The sequence below is a fragment of the Gopherus evgoodei genome, chromosome 7, assembly GCF_007399415.2.
Source record: "Gopherus evgoodei ecotype Sinaloan lineage chromosome 7, rGopEvg1_v1.p, whole genome shotgun sequence".
NCBI classification, from domain to species: domain Eukaryota; kingdom Metazoa; phylum Chordata; order Testudines; family Testudinidae; genus Gopherus; species Gopherus evgoodei.
In genome coordinates this window covers 36,803,321-36,822,872 of record NC_044328.1, presented here as the reverse complement: position 1 = coordinate 36,822,872, position 19,552 = coordinate 36,803,321, and the positions used below count along the sequence as shown (strand labels likewise).

The window sequence follows — 19,552 nt, the reverse complement described above, 5'->3', positions numbered from 1 at the left end:
GCTATAAATCAGTATCTCTGTTCAGTCCATGGTTTTAGTCTTGTACAGTTATGAATTTAGACTCCCAGACTCATCTTTTGGAGGTGTTGTGCAGGATAAAGACTGAGAGGAAGATATGTAATGATATTTGTGAAAAGTGTTCACCCATGGGTGATAGCGTGTTTCTGTCTTTTATCATTTGAATTGATTTGAGGAGCGTTAGTGCTTGTCGGTTTATCCACATAGTTGTTTTGGGGGCATTTAATGCATTGGATGAGACACATCACAAGTTGTGGTCAGCAGGTGTAGGGCCCATGGAGCTGAAGGTGCATTGTGGGAGTTTTGATCATTGTAGCAGAGGAGGTATGTCTGCAGGTTTTGCATCTGTTGTTCTGGCAGGGGCTGGTGCCACTCTGAGTTAGTGTGTCCTGGTCTGTGAGGAGTTTGTGTCTGATCCTTAGAATAGTAAAAACAGCTAATGTTTTATGTCTGATTCACAGACATCCCTTACACCTCCTAAGCTAGTGCATCTATTGAGGAGCCAAGACATATGCTGCAGATATATCCTCTTCAGACCTTGGGCATTCCTACAGAGGAGCAGAGACTCCTGCTACAGCTCTGCTTTTCCAGGTATGTGAAGGTCTGTACTGAGATGCTCTTCTGAAGATATATTTTTGTTAGCTACTTTATTACATATAGTGGGATTGCAGGCATGTTCAGATTCAAAACTACTGAATGGAAATGCACATATTGTCTATCTGTTTACACATCTATGTATCCATTCCTGTCCCCTATTTGTGGAGAACATAATATAATACTCTGGGTTATAATAGCAGCAAAGAATCCTGTGGCACCTTATAGACTAACAGACGTTTTGGAGCATGAGCTTTCATGGGTGAATACCCACTTCTTCAGATGCATGGGTTATAATAGTTTGCTGACATAAGAATACATGTTTTCAAATGATGTACTATGACTTCACTGTAGGATCAAGTGAGAGAGGATGAGAGGTTAAGTTTTAGAGATGGGCTTGAGCTAAAAAGTTTGGATCTGGAGCCACATGAGAACTTCCTCAAATTTGGGAGTGTTTGGAGCTACAGTTTTGATTTGACCCACTAGAGAAATGAGGGCAGTCACTAAATTTAGGTCCTGATCCAAACTTTTCCCAAATTCAAAAGCATTAGGACTCATTATTCAGTCTGGTGGCCCATTTCTGATAAATAGCTTAATAACTAGCCAAAATGGCTAGGAAAATTATGGAAAATGTCAGGCAAAAACACAAATCCAGTTTATAGACACTGCATTACACTGTTATCCATTGTGAATGTGCTTCTGAGATCCTGGGAATGCCTTGAGCCAAACCTGCCACGAAGCATGCATTAATCATACTGCTGAATTGTTTGCCGTATCTTGAGGAGGATTCAATAATATTATATATATATATATCCAGCTTCCTGCCACAGAAGTCCGCAAAAGCCACAGAAAAATCAATTTGTCTGGGTTTGTGAAGGCTTCCGCAGCATGTAAGCCAAATGGACTTTTTATGGAATCCAGTCCCCACTTACTGCTTCATTATAATCTCTCCCTTCTTTCACCCACTCTTTTTATTTGTCTTGGAAGCTTGACAAATACATGTACATTAACTTTTCAGCATGCAACACATTTGACTTGCTGTTATATTTCCATAGTTTTCTGCATATTAAGTTAGTCATGTGGGGATAAATCTTGCCTTTAAATGTGTGTGCCTTCAGAGAAGCTCATGCTCCTATGGGACTGGCTGGGCACAGCTCTCTGCTCCAGGCTTTTCAACCTGGCCCCTGGTGCATGGGGTTGCAACACTGCTCACATTTGGCCCAGCGCTCCTAATAGTCTTGTTGCTCTTGAACTCCACCCAGGGGCCAATGCAAGTCCTTTCCACCGCCTCCCACCCAACCCCAGGATCAGTACCTGAATCCCTCCCTGGAACTTCCCCTTCCCGGGACCACCCACTTAAGGCCCATCCCACTTGAAATGTTGGGGACATGTGCTATATAGCCATATGAAGTGCAATTTCCACATTTCCCCAAGAATAAGTATTGAATATCTCTGTCTTCTCTACGTGATGTTACTTATACACACATACACATTGTGAGAGGAGACTGTGGTAGTGATTAAGCGTGACTGAATGTGGTATGCAATTCCATCATTTATACAGATTTCTCCTCATGAACCTGACCGGGAACGTCCTTGTGTTACAATATATGTCTTGTCCTCCATATGCCAAGTTTGAAGTAGAGAATAGAGGCCTATAGTGGACATCCTAGTTAGAGATAACCAAATACTGGGGGGAAAATCATTCAGCGAATAGCCCGGGTGGGGGAGGGGGGAAGAGGGTCGGAGTTGGGAATGATGTGTTTACAGATTAGCAGAGTTTTCATATATAATATAGCTATACCAAAATTGTCACTGTCCAATATGATGCAAAGGAGAGAAAATTATCTTTATAACAGTGATTAACCCAGATGTCAGAACAAGTAAGTATATTTAATCTAACAAATATACTGTTCCATTGACAATGAAATCTCCACCTGTTTACATAATCGTATAGACAAAAGGTGGTTATCAGCTATATAGGTATATTTGCGTGAAAATGCATTTTGTGTCTGTTTTTTTACTGCAGGATACACCATTGCTAATCCAGCTGCTACTGTACCAGCTACACAACTAAAACAAGCAGTGACACTGGGACACGATTTCGCACCTTACGCAAGTATGAAGCCTACCCTGCCTTGCAGTGGCTACTCGTAGTGATGGTTATGGAACATTTTGAGAGAACTATTTTAATTTTTTTTAAAATCAATGTTTCTTTGTAATCAAGTGCAGCAAGAGGCTAGCTCAGTGTGATAATTATGTGACCTCATGATTTTAAACTAATCTATTGGCCAGAATTAGATTTAGTGATAGTTTTATACGTCTAGATTCATAGTTTTTACAATGGAACATATACCAAAACAAATTTTAAAAATCAGTTAAAATCAATTTTCACACTGGAAATAAAAAATTACCTTTACCCAGGAAAAGTTCTAAAGGTTTCTCAGGTATATATTACTGTGTGTGTTTCAAACAATAATCCATGCCAAATACAGAAATATTCCAATTATGTAGTGACTTTAGAGTTTGAAAAGCAGTTAGACTTCTCAGATTAGCTAGCTATGTTATCATACCCATATTCGTGGTGCATAGCAAGATGTAAAAGCAGAAAGGAGGGCAGTTTAGGCACCCAACTCCCACAATTGTTTTAAGTCTCCCCCTAATTCCTCAAGGGGCACAAGTGGGCTATTACACAGGGGCAAACGGGAGTAGGGAGAACAGATCCTCTTTCCAGCTGCTGAGTGGTAGTGTTGCTCCACCCCAAACCACTACTGCATGACATGAATGGTCAGTGGGATCACTGTCCTTCTCCTTGAGAAACAGCAAATCTCTCACCCCCTTCTACAAAACAATTCACTTCCTCTGCATAGCAAAGCTCCCATGCTATCCCCAAACCGAGCCTGTGTGTGCTGGCTACCCTCCTAGTCCAGTATCACTGCCTGGCTCTCACTAAATTAGCTACATTATGTCTCAGTCTCTGTTTTCTTCTTCCTCTCAGCTGTGTGTATGGATGGGAGTGGCTTTTTGTGTCTTTGGATGCCTCTTTTATACTTGTACCTCATTCACATAAGCCAATGGGGAGTTGATTCTCTACCTGCTCATCTATAATAAGCATAATGAGTTAGATGTGCCCTAACCATGCCTAACTTTCATGAGCATATGTTGGCCCATGTGCACCTCCACCCAGCTAGAAAATCCTACTATACCCTAGGTCAAGCAAACAATGTGTGAAATTTAAGGCAACCCTGGGTGCACAGAGATCCTGCACACAGACTGGTTTCTTTGAAAATCATGTATGAGCCTATCTTCCATATAAACACTAGATTAGAGGCATTAAACACTCATTTAGGTATCTAAAATGTTTTGAAAACTCCAGCCAATATATCAAAGGCCAGGTTTATACTGACTGCAAAGCTAGTTTTCACACATTTAGCAGTAAAATCTGATGTGCTTGTTTATGTGCATTTCAGAGCTGATTTGACGTTTAATGTAGAGGATAGGTTTTAGTCACTGGAGTTTTCTCTATCCCTTGTAGTGCTAGGTCTGTATAAAGAAGGCAAAATCTCAACAAAATAATGTAGCATTTTCAACTCCTATCCTTTGCCATAGGAGAGCAATAATTTAGAAAAGCAAGCCCATAACTACTAATGGTGATATCCAAAAAAGGGCTTGTTTATTATGGCTGATTTTCAGTTAAACCAGGCCCATGAGAATCAGAAGTGAGATTTAATCATCATGCTTGCTAAACCTTTTCTGAAGTCAGTGTGCTTCTAGCACAAAACATCTCAATGGGACAAATTCTCTGCAGGCTTAAGCAAGTTCTTGGAATTACATCCTTTTACGCTAGAAATTGTCCCTGAGAGCATTGTCCTACTTAACAATTATACTAAGAGAAATTTAAAGCCATATAAAATGTAAATAAAGGATACTGTGGAGAAATCTGCCTGTGTTCATCAACAGTTTAGCACGACACTGAAGCCATGTCAAAGTTGCATTATCAATTTAAACCAACAGAATATTTTAATGGCCTTTTGGCCCAACATCCAGTTGCAGTAATCAATTTAATAACTGAAATATCTTCTCTTGCAGTCTAATAGCCAGCCCTTGCAATTGACTAATTAATTGAACAATATGTTTTCCCATTTATTTATTAGTCTTGTAACAGGTATGGTAAGGGTTTGTGCAGTACCTGGTCTTATTACATATTTATGAGGGTTGCAAGTTGATAGTGATCTTTTGAACCCACCAAAACCCATTGTACCATAGCTCTTACAAGTTTCTTTAAAAAAAATTAGCTGTTGAAACTACTGATATCTCATTAGCCTGAGGACACAGATCCCGAAACTGTTAAAATGAATTATATCATACAGGCAAGCTATGGTGATATTAAAATTCCCCTTTGATTTACAAGCATGGGAGAAAACGATTTCATTGCAATATCAGTCACCTCAGACCTACCCAGGAAACCATCCCTCTCCAGCAACGTGAAAAAGACTGTGATATAGCACACATCTTTTAATCACACCAAACGTTGGAGAGCTTCCAACTGTAAGATACTGCATTCCAGTTCCTGAGGGGATTGATATGGTAGATTGGTCTTTCTGAGCATCTCAGAAAGCTTGCATCTCCTTTCACATATTTCTGCAGGATGTAGAGCCATAAGTTCATACTGTAAGCCACACAGACCCTTACTACTTATCCCCACTGTACCCCTGATGGTACTCACTCACTTTAAGCCTATTGAGTCAACACTAGTTATGAAATTGTTTGCTCAGAAACTGTGACATTTTTTAAAAGATAGCTCAAAAAGTTTGCTGAATATGAGACTTGATTTTTTTTACCACTGTAAATACGCAAACATTATAGAAAACGTAGAGCTCTTTGGTTCCAGACATATCACACAGAAATGTACCTGAGGCACCAGATCTGGACCCAATTTTCCCAAAATTCAAGACTGTTCATGTATGAGGTTTTGATTTGGGCCCATTTTTAATTAATAAAACTTGAGCTAAGACTAAACTATATTAAATTACAGAAGTTGCACCTAATTAACATCAATAATTTGCAATGCTTGAAATGAAATGAAATTAAACAATCAGCAAGAAAACACACTGTAAATTGTTCATAGGGTGAGGAAGCAAGAACCAGACACAAAATAGTTGTGCAGCTGCAGACAATAGCAATCACACAGTGTAACATGAACTTGCTTTTAAAGACACAAAGTACTGCCTTGAAAAGTGCTCTGATGACAACTGACATCACTCTAACAGGATCCTCCTGAGACAGTGCAACAGTTTGCTACAGTTTGCACATATAGGAGCAGAATAAGAAAGCTTAACCTATGGTCCTGGATTTCTAGTTTTTCCTTATTTGGTGAACTGTAAATGTTACTCTATGCATATGAAATCAAGAAAAATAAGTCCTGACCCAAATCTCTCTTCCTTTAAAAAAATCTTATATTTTATTGCACAATTTAGAGTATGAAGCAATTATAAGTTCAAAACTAGTAGAGTCCAAAATATAGAGACAAAGAGAGAGAGCAATAAGTTATTATTCACAATAATTCAGTACTAGTCTCTTTTTTGTGACAAAATGTCGTGCATGTTAATAAATGGTTATTAAGGTCCCCAGAGATAATAGTTTTATTAGAGAGAGAAAGGAACCTTACAATAGCTCAGTCTATATTGCAATGTTATGCACGAAGATTTTCCATTATTCACGGAGAGGATTTACAATATCAGATTTTCATATTGCAGTCATTGGTCATTTTTTTAATGTCACAATTTCAGCTACGCATCTTCTCCATCAAAAAGCAAAACAAGTACTTTCACCACCTTTCACCCACTGTCACACAGGTCACATGAGAGGCACTCAATACTAAAAAATTACCTGATCCTGCCTGCACCCAGTGTAGTTAAGACTGTTGCCTTGATTTCAGTGAGAAATGGATCAGGCCCCAAATTTGTAAACCAGTATATGTGAAACAACAACACTGTGAAAATTATTTTGCTTTTCTAAGTAGAGTTTTATATATATAAAGCTCTTCAAAGCACATTGGTATATGAAATAGTGTTTACTAGACTAGTCACAGTTAAGTGTTTGTATTTACCTTTTTCTCATATTTTTGTGACTTACTTGTAGTAGTAATGGAACAAATGTATAAGTTGTATAGTCTCTAATGGTATTAGTCTACCTATTCCTACAGTGTTTTGCAACTTTGTTATAGAGACACAGGGATCACTCTTCTAAATCCTAATCACTCTTTTCAATGTATATGCTCTATAGAATTTATATAGGAAACTTAAAGGGATACTGTCAAGATATTTGTAATCATTTTTAAAACTCTTGGTTTTTCTTTTTAGTTCATTCTTCTCTGTAACCCACTGGAGGCTTGAGAGTAAACTGTGGTTTTAACAAGCAACAAAGAGTTCTGTGCCACAGGACTCTTTGTTGCTTTTTAAAGATCTAGACTAACATAGCTACCCCTCTGATACAATGTTTTTAACATTAGGCTTGCTACAGTGCCATTGAAATCCATTGTCCTTGACTACAATGGGAGAAGAATAGGCCTATTTTCTCTCCACTCATCACACTTATGCCCTGGTTTGGCATCATAAGATCACTTATCCATGCTGTTTCCAGATTCCAGACTGTTTGTTCATTTTAAGTTTTAAAGCATTAGCTTTGGTAAGAAAAAACAATAGTTTTTTATATATGGTCTGATTCTGATTGCATTTGATACACACCCATGTAGTTCCACTGAGTTCGATGGCATTATTCCTGATTTAGGCCAGCATGAAAGGAGAATCAAGCACATTGGCTTTGCAGAGTTGTATGAAGGAGGATGGTTTTATTACTTAGAATGAGGAACCCTGCTTTTGGCAAGTCACTTAATGCCTTTGTGCTCACTTCCTTTATCTGTAAAACTTGCCTAATAAAACTGTCCTTTCCCCTTCTTCACAAATTAAATTCATTAATGTCTGTAAAGCATATTAGTATCTTCAGACAGAGAGTGGTATCTAAGTGCAAAGTACTCAGATATAAAAGGGGACTCGTAATTTTACCCACCTTGGCAGTATCCCTTTAAAGGTTTTCAGAAAACAAAAGGGAAATTACATTGTTTGTCAATTCTTTGGTGCCCCCTCGTCTCTAGAGTTTCATATTAATTTAGTTCATTGTTGTACTGTCACAAGCTTATTCATACGTCAGAGCCACTGAAATGAAATGTACCCCAGTCCGACTCTTATTAGGTGAGGTAAAACTCTCATTAACTTCAATGGATGTTTTGCCTGAATAAAAAGTGCAAGATCTGGCCACATTTGTGAAAGTTCAGGTCTTCTGTAATTGCTGGAACTAATGGAGCTTATTTCTATTTATACACTTTAGACACTATCTCATTAAGGTGATTTAAAAAAAATCATGGCATTCTCCTCTACAATTGATATAGAACTATTTGCTTGCAGAGAATGACAGCACTGCAGGGAAACCATTTAAGCCTAGCCATTGTACTCAGAGGTTTAAATAATTAATACTATTGTTGGTGTTTCAGCTCAATTTTCCCTCATACATATCTGTTTTAAATCATTTTTAGCAATGATGCACTAGTGAAAATTGCCAAGAACTAATGTACCCATACATCTACTATTAACGAAAAAGGCTACTGTCAGTAAAAAATGTTTCTCACTTTCATTTGTTAAATAACTATATACTTCTTTTTTTTCCTGCTATTTATATGAGGTAAGTTATAACAGGTGCCAAAGCCAAGAAACAGGAACAGTATTAAAAAAGTGTGTGCATAAAGCACTTATTTTTGTACTTTTAGTACAATATTTGTATAGCGTTCTAACACTGTGAAATGTAATAAAAATCATACCATCTATTTACTGGAAAAGCAATCATCTGTTTTGAAAAAATAAAATGAAATTGCCATCTAAAAATCAGGAATTTAAGGAATATTGTAAATTGGATTAAATACTGTGAAGCAATTTCGTAATTATAGGCTCATCAAAGGGCATTAACTGGACTTTGAAATATCATTAAACTTTCTAAACTAACATCAAAGTTTCTTTGGGTTTTTTGTTTGTTTTTGGTCAGTTGGCCATAGCTTCATCTAAGGGTCATTCTGTGTATAGTACAAAGGAAAACAGTTCAGGTTCTGTTGAGCTCAATATAGAGTGATGTAAACATAGTGATGCCACATAAATACATATGCAAATAAAAATGTATCATTATTAAACTGCATCTTCAAATCAAAGATTAAAGGTGTTTTCAGAATTATGTCCCACTTATAATAAATGATAACTGAAATTAAACTTTAACTATGCCACCTAGTGGAAAAAATAAACAGTTGCATTTGCTTTTTAGAATTGTTACAATAGGAATAGTTACGGTATATACACTATTTAACAGTTCTGTGTCCCAGCAGATCAGTCACAGCAGACACACAAAGGAGGACTGACGATCTCTGTGGGAGTGGCTCTGCAACAATAAGCATTGAGCCCTTTGCTGACTCTCACTCAGGACTAGATATGTAATGTCTTCAATTTAAAAGAGCCCCTAGGATTTCAGAAGGACATTCCATAAAGATATAATGTATCTGAAAAGGATATATAATGAAATCAAGATCCAGAGGTCCAGTTATTTTCCTTTTATTTTAAGTAAAACATGCATCTTCTAAACTGAAAACTGGAATAGTTGGAAGTTTAAGAGGTTTGGAATCCAAGGTGGGTTCATGTGTATAAAACAGACAGAAGAGCCTAGATATTATTCTAAAAGCAAGCCAAAATATAGTCTGCAACTTGCAAAAACCTCAATATTAGTTTGAGCAATGAGGAGTCCTTCTGGTACCTTAGAGACTCACAAATTTATTTGGGCAGAAGCTTATTTTAGCCCACGAAAGCTTATGCCGAAATAAATGTGTTAGTCTCTAAGGTGCCACAAGGACAAGTAGTTGTTTTTGCTGATACAGACTAACACGGCTACCACTCTGAAACCAATATTAGTTTGGTTCCTCTCTCCTGCTTTAGGCTGAGCTAGAGCACACACAGCATAAGCAGTTCAGAGTTTACAGAGCTACCGTGTTTTCAAAGCAATCTGTGCCTTCTGTACAACTGCAGTCCATCAGGATAGACAGTACTAAATTGTTTTATACAGTCAAGGTCATTCCAATACTTCAGATAACCGCATTTGTTTAAAAGCTGGCCAGCCCTGAACTATTAGAAAAACAACAATTTTTCAAAAGCTCACTACTTTTTTTTTTCTTTATGGAATGTCTCACAAGTACAAATTCCCAAGCTTCATATAAAAAAAAATCTGGTTTGGCACATACATATAAGCCATTGGTGAATGTAAAATCATATATAAAATACAATAAAAGTATTATAAATTCTATTAAATCTAAGAATTTGTGAATGGTATATATAAGATCTGAATCAGTGCTACAGAAAGGATGGGTTTGGGACTTTGATTATATAAGCATTTAAAATTCTGGCTTGTTATCTGAATCTTTTCCAATCTACCTGTGCTTCTTAGGTCTGTAAAACTGGATAAGGAATCTTGCAAGAAGAAAATTTCTCATGATATTTCCAGTACTTTCAGAATACCAGAATTTTACACTGGTTCTCAGTTAGATTACTGGACCTAGATTTAATAAAATTCCATGGAATGGATTAGATAACTCAATATATTACATAAATATATTTAAAGGAACATATAGAAATACCACTAAGATAGTACTCATAATGAAGTAACCCATAATTTATACTAGTCTCTTGCCCTCCCTTTCACCCTACTTCAGCCAGATTGAATCAATTCTTTAATTAGATTATAAACTCCTCAGTGCAAGGATCATGTATTTAATTTGTTTAGCAAAGAGCCCAGCACTCTTTGGGCATTGTCTAAAGAAAGAAGGGAGAGAGAGAAGGAATGCTCAGAAACTGAGAACAGACAGGAGAGAGAGGGGCAAAGGAAAAAAAGCAAGACAGACAAGTTTTAGCCAGTGTGTACAGTGACACCCTGGGGAAAAAAGCGAGAGAGAGCAATGAGGTCTGTTGGCTAAAAGCTTGTACCTTTGCTCCTTTTATTCATGATTCCTCTTGCTTTCAGAGAAGCAGGACTTTGTACAGGCCTTGTAAATAAACAAGATTGCATCAAAGAAAATAACAGACTCCATCAATTTCTTCTCCCGCCTGGAACATTCCAGTGTACCAAATGTTGAATAACCACTCAAGTAAATTTAAAAAAAGAAAAAAAGGGTGTGCAGGCACCAAGACAAACCTTCTCTGGGACTGCTATTGCAGATGCCAATTGAAATTGGATTTGTGGCAATAGTTATCAGACCAAATTCCTGATGGTATAAATGGGTGAGTCCTCATTAAAGTCAGTGGAGCTGCATCAGGAGCGGCCCCAGGATTTTTGGCGCCCTAGGCAGGGGTCCTGCTGCGCTCTTGGCAATTCTGTGGCAGGGGGGTCATTCCACACTCCCAGTCTTCGGGGCACTTCGGCGGCGGGTCCCGGAGCGAGTGAAAGACCCGCCGCAGAATTGCCGCCACCGACCCAGAGCGCAGAAGGACCCCCCGCTACCGAATTGCCGCCCTCCCAAATCCTGGTGCCCTAAGAGACCGCCTAGGTCGCCTAAATGGAAGCGCCAGCCCTGAGCTGCATTGATTTATATCAGCACACAATTTGGCCCATAGAACACAAATGTGTTCACTAACATCTGAAAAGCTGCTGTTTATTGAAAATGTATGTTTACAAAAGTTCAGGTTTTGTGTAATTTTCATTTCTCCTGCTAATGCAGTGACTATCTTGAGTAAAATGATCCCAAATGTCATTTACTGTGCTGACAAATGGAAGCAGTGTATAAAGATACCACCACGCTGTAAATGCATTTTGATGCAGCATGCTTAACCTTGGCACAGGCAGTGATTTCTGTTGGGTATAACAACCAACTCTCAAAGTGTCTGGCTTGTGCAGTGAATTTCCCCTCAGACTCCCAAGAGAATAGGGTATTTGCTGGGTTGTCTAGTTCCCCCATGATAGACACAGGCATGACTGGTCTCAGCTCAATCACTATTAGCTTAGACCCGGCTCTTTCAGGGAATAAGGCACCAACAAAAAGTGCTAGCAGAGAAGTAAATGAAATTATGAGACATTGACAAGAGGCAGCCTTTTGCTGGATAAGAGACTTCTGTAGGTTATACTTGTTGAAGGAGACAAAGAAATATATGTGCATCACATGGATATTTTTTCCTGCTTGTTCTGCAAAGTGCAATCAGACAGCACTGGTATCACTACCAACAAGGACAAGAAGAAAGCAAAATGTCAGAAAAATGCCACTATATTGGACAACTGCACAGCAGCATTTTCCCATGCACTAACCTTCTATTAAGAAACACTCTAACTGATGTATTATGTAACACCTTAATTGATGTATCGTGTAATATGGAGGTAGGTACAAGAACGAGAGGCCAGTCAGGACACCTGAACAAGGAAGTGTAGCTCAGGGCAGATAAGGATATAAGATTATGATTTGTGTCTAAGGCATGACCACAGTTTAAATCTCCATTCAACTGCAGAGCCCACAGGCTGACAGAAGGTCAGTTGAGTGTTTAACAGGGGAAATGGATTTGTTCCTGACATACATTCAAACATGGGTCCCTGAAAGGTGCAGGGCTTCATAGAGCACATGTGAGGTGAGGTAAGAGTATTCAAAGTAAGAAGTGGGTGGTCAGCCAGAAGGTGGTGTTACAAGACCTCAGGCAGATGGTGAGGGGTCAGGAGTAAAAGACCCCATCACCAGTTAGTTTAGATGCTGGGGTATTCGTTGGACACCACTCCCCTCGGGAAGCCCCAGTTCCTTTCAAGAGGAAAAGACATGGTGAAATGAGCAGTTTGGAGGAGACCATCTCATAGTTGCGTGGGAGGATATGGCCTATCTTTCTGGGCAAAATCTGAATTAGTTGACTGGAAGGGCAGGGTGAGTGGGTAGCCAGTTAACTCTTGCAGTAGATAAATTCAGTTCAATCAAGTTTTCAAAACAAAATTTTGGCCAAAACCTTTAGCCATCATATCATGTCAGCGAGTTCATTTTGGGGCAGTGGAGGTGACAGTCAGCAATGATGCCATTATTAGTAACCTGCTAGAATTGCAAGTTCTCGGACTTGTGTGAGCAGAAGTTATAATGTAGTTTCTATTGAGCTTGTCTCAGAATAGAGAAGTGAAAATTATTCCTTAAAATACCTGAATGTGTATATTTACGTATTTTTCTGCTTTACATTAATTCTGAATTCTGCCTGTTCCATTGAATTGGGCAGTAGTGTCCAGAGCTCCCAGTGCTAGAATAGGTAGCATTATAATTTGCTTTGTTCCTGCATTCTTCAGTATCATTATTTATGGAAGTACTGAATCCTAATGATTAGAGAGGTTTCAACATTCTGCTGCTAACTATTTATATTACATAATGTTCACTAGGAAGGGTCCCAAAGCTGGGCAGATACTTAATCAGAAAAAAAATAACAGCCTAGGAAGAACTGAAGAATAGCTTAAATACCCAGAAGCAATTTTTGAAGAATTTTAAGGAGGTCAGCTGTATTCTGAGCTTTACTCCATCAAGAAGAATTTGTTCTGCCAGTTCTATTATTGTACCTCATTTAACTCCACTCATTTCCTGCTCTCATTTTGTTTTAAAATCATGGCAACACAGAACTCAGGTTTATTCTTCTTCAAAAGTTTCCTTAGAGCTCTCAGAAACTGCCATTCACTTTGTTTTCTCACCTGACTAGATGACACATTAAGCAAGTCAGATTTTCTTTATGAATACCAATGGCTAAAATTCAAAAACCCAAAGAAGGCCAGAGAAATACTACTTCCCTAAATTAAAGCAATATGTTCATGTTGGACAGTAAGATGCAGCTGAAAATCATATTAGTGCTCTGAAATAGAACAAACATGGAGAATTGAAACCTTCAGAGAGAAGATTGAAGACCTGGAAAACCTGAAGATGGCCACTCATACATCAGTTCATTGGACAGAAGGGGCCAAAGATTGGGACTATGTTGGCACTGTCCTCACCCTCTGGTGCTGTCAGAGCTTTCCTGAGAGTATCTGTGACATATCTGAGGTAGTGAAGCGAAAACAAACCTTGCCTGTGAGATCCCATATTTGGAGCTAGGCAGATGTTAGGCAGGGAATATAAATTTGCTATTTCACTAAGACATTGAAAATAAGTCAGACAACCTACTAAAATCTCTTCCTCAACTATAGAATACTATTGTATAGCACTGCGAAGACAGTTTCAGTGGAGTAATTGTGCCTACAAAGCTGGAATGGCATTGACGAATTTCCTTCCCCTATTCACGGGGCCACGAGGCCTCACCCCCAGCAGGTCCCAGCATATAAATTGTTCTCTAACTTCACATGACCAGTATTGTCAGCAAGGAAACCCAGTCAACTTGGTGGTAATTCACCAAACAGAGAAGATATTGCTCGAGGACCTGGTTAATCCCCTCTGTTTTCCTATTACTGTATGGGTGACAAACAGACAAGAGTTGGGTTTATGTGCCCAGAAGACTTAGAAACTCCTTGCCAGAAATGGGAGATGAAGTGCTAGCCTCTGTCTCACATTATGGCAGTTGGCAATCAGTGGTAATGAAAAAGTGTTCCCAGGAAAAGACAGGCAGTCTTTGGAGTGGTAGGATTGTGGGGCCCTGGGTACCATTTTGGTAAAAAGGTCCACCATCAATAAAAATCATTGTATGCTCCTGAGAGAGTGGCAGCTCCACAATAAAGTCCATGGACAAGTGGGCCATGGCTGAGGTGAGTGGACAGGGGCTGGAGAAGACCAAGAGGTCTTGAGCATGGGCATTTGGTGAAGACATTGTAGATTTTATACATTGCTTGACAGAGATATGCAGGCCTGGCCACAAGAAGGTCCTTGAGACCAAGTTACAAGTTTTGAAATAACTGAAGTGGCCAGCAAGAGGGGTATAATGACAGAGCTTCAAGACTTGAAGCCAGGACTATCTGTCTGGGACATAGATACAATCCTTGTAATAGAATGCCATCTTGTAGCCTGAACTCAGCAACAGTACCAACGTCACCCGTGGTCTGGCAGGTTCAGGTGGCAAAGGAGATGGGGTAACGGAATAGATGGAAGACATCAGGTTGTTCTCTACCATCTCAGAAACAAAGTTGGACAGCTTGTTTATCATGGAGGGAGTTTTTCCTATCAGGCTCGTGGTATTCATCATTTCAGGGCAGGGCATCAGCCTGTCCATTTCTGACCCCCAGGCAATAGGTGACCACAAAAACTGAACCAGGCAAAGAAGAGGGACCAGTGGCTCTGATGTTGATGAATATGTCTCTCTGTCCAGAGGTATTCCAGGTTTTTGTGATCTATCAGAATCTGGAAGGAGTACCTGTCAGTAAATGACACTATTCTTCAAATGCTGCTTGGATGGCTAACAGTTCTTGGATCCACATTTCATAGTTTTTCTTTTCCTGAGTTAGTTTACAGGAGTAGAAAGCTCATAGGTACTGTGATCACAAGGGCCCACTGGTTGGGACAAGACCAGCCCTAGCACAAAGTTGGATGTGTCAGCCTCTACTGTAAATGGTTTTGTGGCATCTAGATGGATCAGGCACCATGGTGAACGTCTTTTAGTTGACTGAAAGCAGCTTTTGCCCCTCGGGACCAGATTATCTGAGTTCTATTGCACAGAAGGGCAATCATAGGGGTAAATTAAGCTAGAAAACACTTTAATAAATTGCCAGTAAAAATTGGTGAACCCTAGAAATTGCTTTACCCCAGGGATATCCTTGGGTGCAACCCAGTCAGAGATGGCAGCAACATGTCTATGGTCAGTAATCTGGGGGGAGACAACATACGCAAGGAATTAAATAGCATCCTGGTCAAACTTGCACTTTTCTGGCTTTGCATAAAGATGATGTTGATGGAGCCTCTCTAGAATACTGTGGACATGATGTTCATGAAGGGTCTGATTTTCAGAAAAAACAAAAATCCACTCCAATTGCTTTTTTGTACTCACACTGACTTGCATACATATATCTATTTTTTTTTTCATCCTCACAGTTCGAGACAACAACCGTCAGATCCACAGCAGAGATTTCTTCCATTTCTACTAGAGGAATAATGGGTTCTTTCAGTGGAGGGAGGAGCTTTTAGGGGGGAAATGTGGATTTTGTCCAGACTGATGAAAATCACTACTCCCTTTATTACTGGACTTCACCTCATGGTGCTGCAACTGCACTCAGCTCTCTAGACATTTCCTCCCTTTGTACACTGCACTCCAAGAGCTAAAACAGCCCCCATTGTACCAGCCCCTTCATCTATTCCCTCTCCACCACTTCTGCCCCTGGCAGAGACTGCCCTGGGAGAGAAGGCATCTAGCAGAAAGCTGCGGTGGGGGGAGAGAGGCAGTTTAAGAAAACTAAAGCGGTAATGTGTTTGGTGGGGCTTCACGCCATTAGCCCCTCATGACTGCAGTAAATGCTTATCTCCACAAACAGGCATGTATACATTTAGCTTGCATTAACTCAGATGTAAATTATGCATGTAAGCTGTCAGACATGAAATAATAATCAGAGGATCAGAGCACATTGCAATGGATCACAGACATGTCCTTAATTCGGCAGAGCAGCAGTATAGGAATTGGTCAATTAATCACAGTTAACTCACGTGATTAACTCAAAAATGTAACCGCGATTAAAAAAATCACGATTAATCACACTACTAAACAATGGAATACCAATGGAAATTTATTCAATATTTTTGGATGTTTTTCTACATTTTCAAATATATTGATTTCTATTACCACACACAATATAAAGTGTACAGTGCTCACTTGATATTATTACTTTTATTACAAATATTTGCACTGTAAAAATGATAAAAGAAATAGCATTTTTCAATTCACCTCATACAAGTACTGTAGTGCAATCTCTTTATCGTGAAAGTGCAACTTATAAATGTAGATTTATTTTGTTACATAACTACACTCAGAACCAAAAATATGTAAAACTTTAGAGATTACAAGTCCATTTGGTCCTACTTCTTGTTCATCCAATTACTAAGTTTGTTTACATTTAAGAGAGATAGTGCTGCCTGCTTCTTATTTACAATGTCATCTAACAGTGAGAACAGGCAGTCACATGGCACTTTTGTAGCTGGCATTGCAAGGCATTTATGTTCCAGATATAGTAAACATTCGTATGCCCCTTCATGGTTCAACCACCATTCCAGAGGACATGCTTCTATGCAGATGATGCTTGTTAAAAAAAAGAATGCATTAATTAAATTTGTGACTGAACTTGTTGGGGGAGAATTATGTCTCCTGTTCTGTTTTTCCCACTTTTTGCCATATATTTTATGTTACAGAAGTCTTGGATGATGACACAGAACATGTTCATTTTAAGAACACTTTCACTGCCGTTTTGACAAAACACAGAGAAGGTACCAATGTGAGATTTCTAAAATAGCTACAGCATTCAACAGAAGATTTAAGAATCTGAAGTGCCATCCAAAATCTGAGAGAGATGAGGTGTGGAGCATGCTTTCAGAAGTCTTAAAAGAGCAACACTCAGATATGAAACTAAAGAACCTGAACCACCAAAAAAGAAAAATCAACCTTCTGCTGGTGGCATCTGACTCAGATGATGAAAATGAACATGCGTAGGTCTGGTCTGCTTTGCATTGTTATCGAGCAGAATCCATCATCAGCATGGACGCATGTCCTCTGCAATGGTGGTTGAAGCATGAAGGGACATATGAATCGTTAGTGCATCTGGCCTGTAAATATCTTGCGATGCCGGCTACAACAGTGCCATGCGAATGTCTGTTCTCACTTTCAGGTGACATTGTAAACAAGAAGCAGGCAGCATTCTCTCCTACAAATTCTAACCAACTTGACTGGCTGAATTAGAACTGAACGGACTTCTAGGCTCTAAAGTTGTACATTGCATTCAAAAGTAAACAGTTATCTTTTTGTACATAATTCTACATTTGGAAGTTCAGCTTTCATGATGAAGAGATTGCACTACAGTATTTGTATGAAGTGAACTGAAAAATACTATTTTTTGGGGGGTTTTTTACAGTACAAATATTTGTACTAAAAAATCAATATAAAATGAGCACTGTACACATTGCAGGGGCAGCTCCAGGCCCCAGCATGCCAAGCGCATGCTTGGGGAGGCATGCCGTGGAGGGTGCTCTGCCGGTCATGGGGAGGGCAGCAGGCAGGGTGCCTTGGGCAGCACGCCTGTGGAGGGTCCGCTGGTCCTGTGGCTCCACCAAAGCCACGGGACCAGTGGACCCTCCGCAGGCATGCCTGCGGGAGGTCCACCGGAGCCGCGGGACCGACGAGTGGCAGAGCGCCCCCCACGACATGATGCCATGCTTGGGGCGGCGAAATGTCTAGAGCCGCCCCGACACATTGTATTCTATGTTGCAATTGAAATCAATATATTTGAAAATGTAGAAAACATCCAAAATATTTAAATAAATGGTATTTTATTATTAAAAGTGTGATTAATCCCATGATTAATTTTATTTCATGTCCTATAACGAAAAGTAGAACTCTAGATTGCTAACACAAATGCATGTTTTTAAAGGACAGAAATTTTAGATGCAGTGTTGTAGCTGTATTGGTCCCAGGGTATTAGAAAGATAAGATGAGTGAGGGAATATCTTTTTCTGGACCAATTTCTGTTGGTGAGGAAGACAAGTTTTCAAGCTTACATGGAGTTCTTCTTCAAGTCAACTCTAGGGAAAGATAGAAGCATATATAAACGATTAGTTCTAAATCTGAAGATCTGACACATTAGCTAACCATTCTCATTGAATTTTACATACATCAATTTATTTAGTGACTGCCTTGTTTTGTGTAGAACAATACTGTCACCCACTGGCTGGTAAAATTAGTGACAGTTCAGTGTTTTGAATAGTTCCCATAATAATTCCCACAATAGTCCCTGGAGGCTGAGTTCGGGAGAGAGGGGAGAGACCTATCCTCTCTCTGGACCTGCGCCCGCAACACCTCAAGACGCCTGGGGAAGAGGATCGGCAGCTGATGGAAGTGGTGCGAGGAAAGCCGGGAGCTGGGAATACTGGTGCCACGCATAAAGACCCCGGACCACACCATCGCCACCCTGACTGCCAGAGCCATACTAGAAAGGTCCCTGAAAGACGCCATCCGCTACCACTACGCCGAGAACCTCAAGCGGAAGCTGGACCAGTGCAAGGTGTTTGAGGTGTCCAGCAAGTGGGATGCCAGTAACCACTTCCTCCCCGGGGGCAGCTTCACCAGGTTCGCAGACTGGCGGTTCATCCACAGGGCCCGACTCAACTGCGTTCCCCTCAAAGGAGTCATCCGCCACGGCAGCCAGAACAAGCGCTGCAGGAAGTGCGGCTACGTGAACAAGACCCTGCCGCACGTCCTGTGTGGATGCAAGCAGCACTCCATAGCCTGGCGGCACCGCCACAATGCCATCCAGAACCGACTAGTGAAAGTCATCCCACCTTCCCTGGGGAAGATCACCGTCGACTCCACCATCCCCGGGACAGACAGCTGACTGCGACCCGACATCGTCGTGACGGATACAAAAAAGAAGAAGGTCCTCCTGGTAGCCGTCACGGTGCCTTTCGAAAACCGGTCACCTGCCTTCCACGAGGCCCGAGCACAGGAGGAGTCGAAGTATGCCCCGCTGGCTGAGACCCTGAGAGCCCAGAGCTATGAAGTCCAGGTACACGCCCTGATCGTGGGAGCCCTGGGCTCATGGGACCCCCACAACGAGCCGGTCCTGAGAGCATGTGGGGTCGGTCAACTCTACGCCCGGCTCATGAGACAGCTTATGGTGTCCGACGCCATCAGGTGGTCCAGAGACATTTATATCGAACACATCACCGGACACTGCCAATACCACACTG

General features: G+C 40.3%; 1 protein-coding gene across 1 annotated transcript in view; it reads left to right on the top strand.

Annotated features, from left to right (window-relative positions):
* The window catches only part of A1CF (APOBEC1 complementation factor), a 51,762-nt gene extending 32,425 nt beyond the window's left edge, over positions 1–19,337 (top strand). The window contains 1 exon segment of the mRNA XM_030568901.1: positions 18,989–19,337. Within this exon segment, the coding sequence (XP_030424761.1) occupies positions 18,989–19,337 (349 nt within the window).
* The last annotated feature ends 215 nt before the right edge of the window (positions 19,338–19,552 follow it).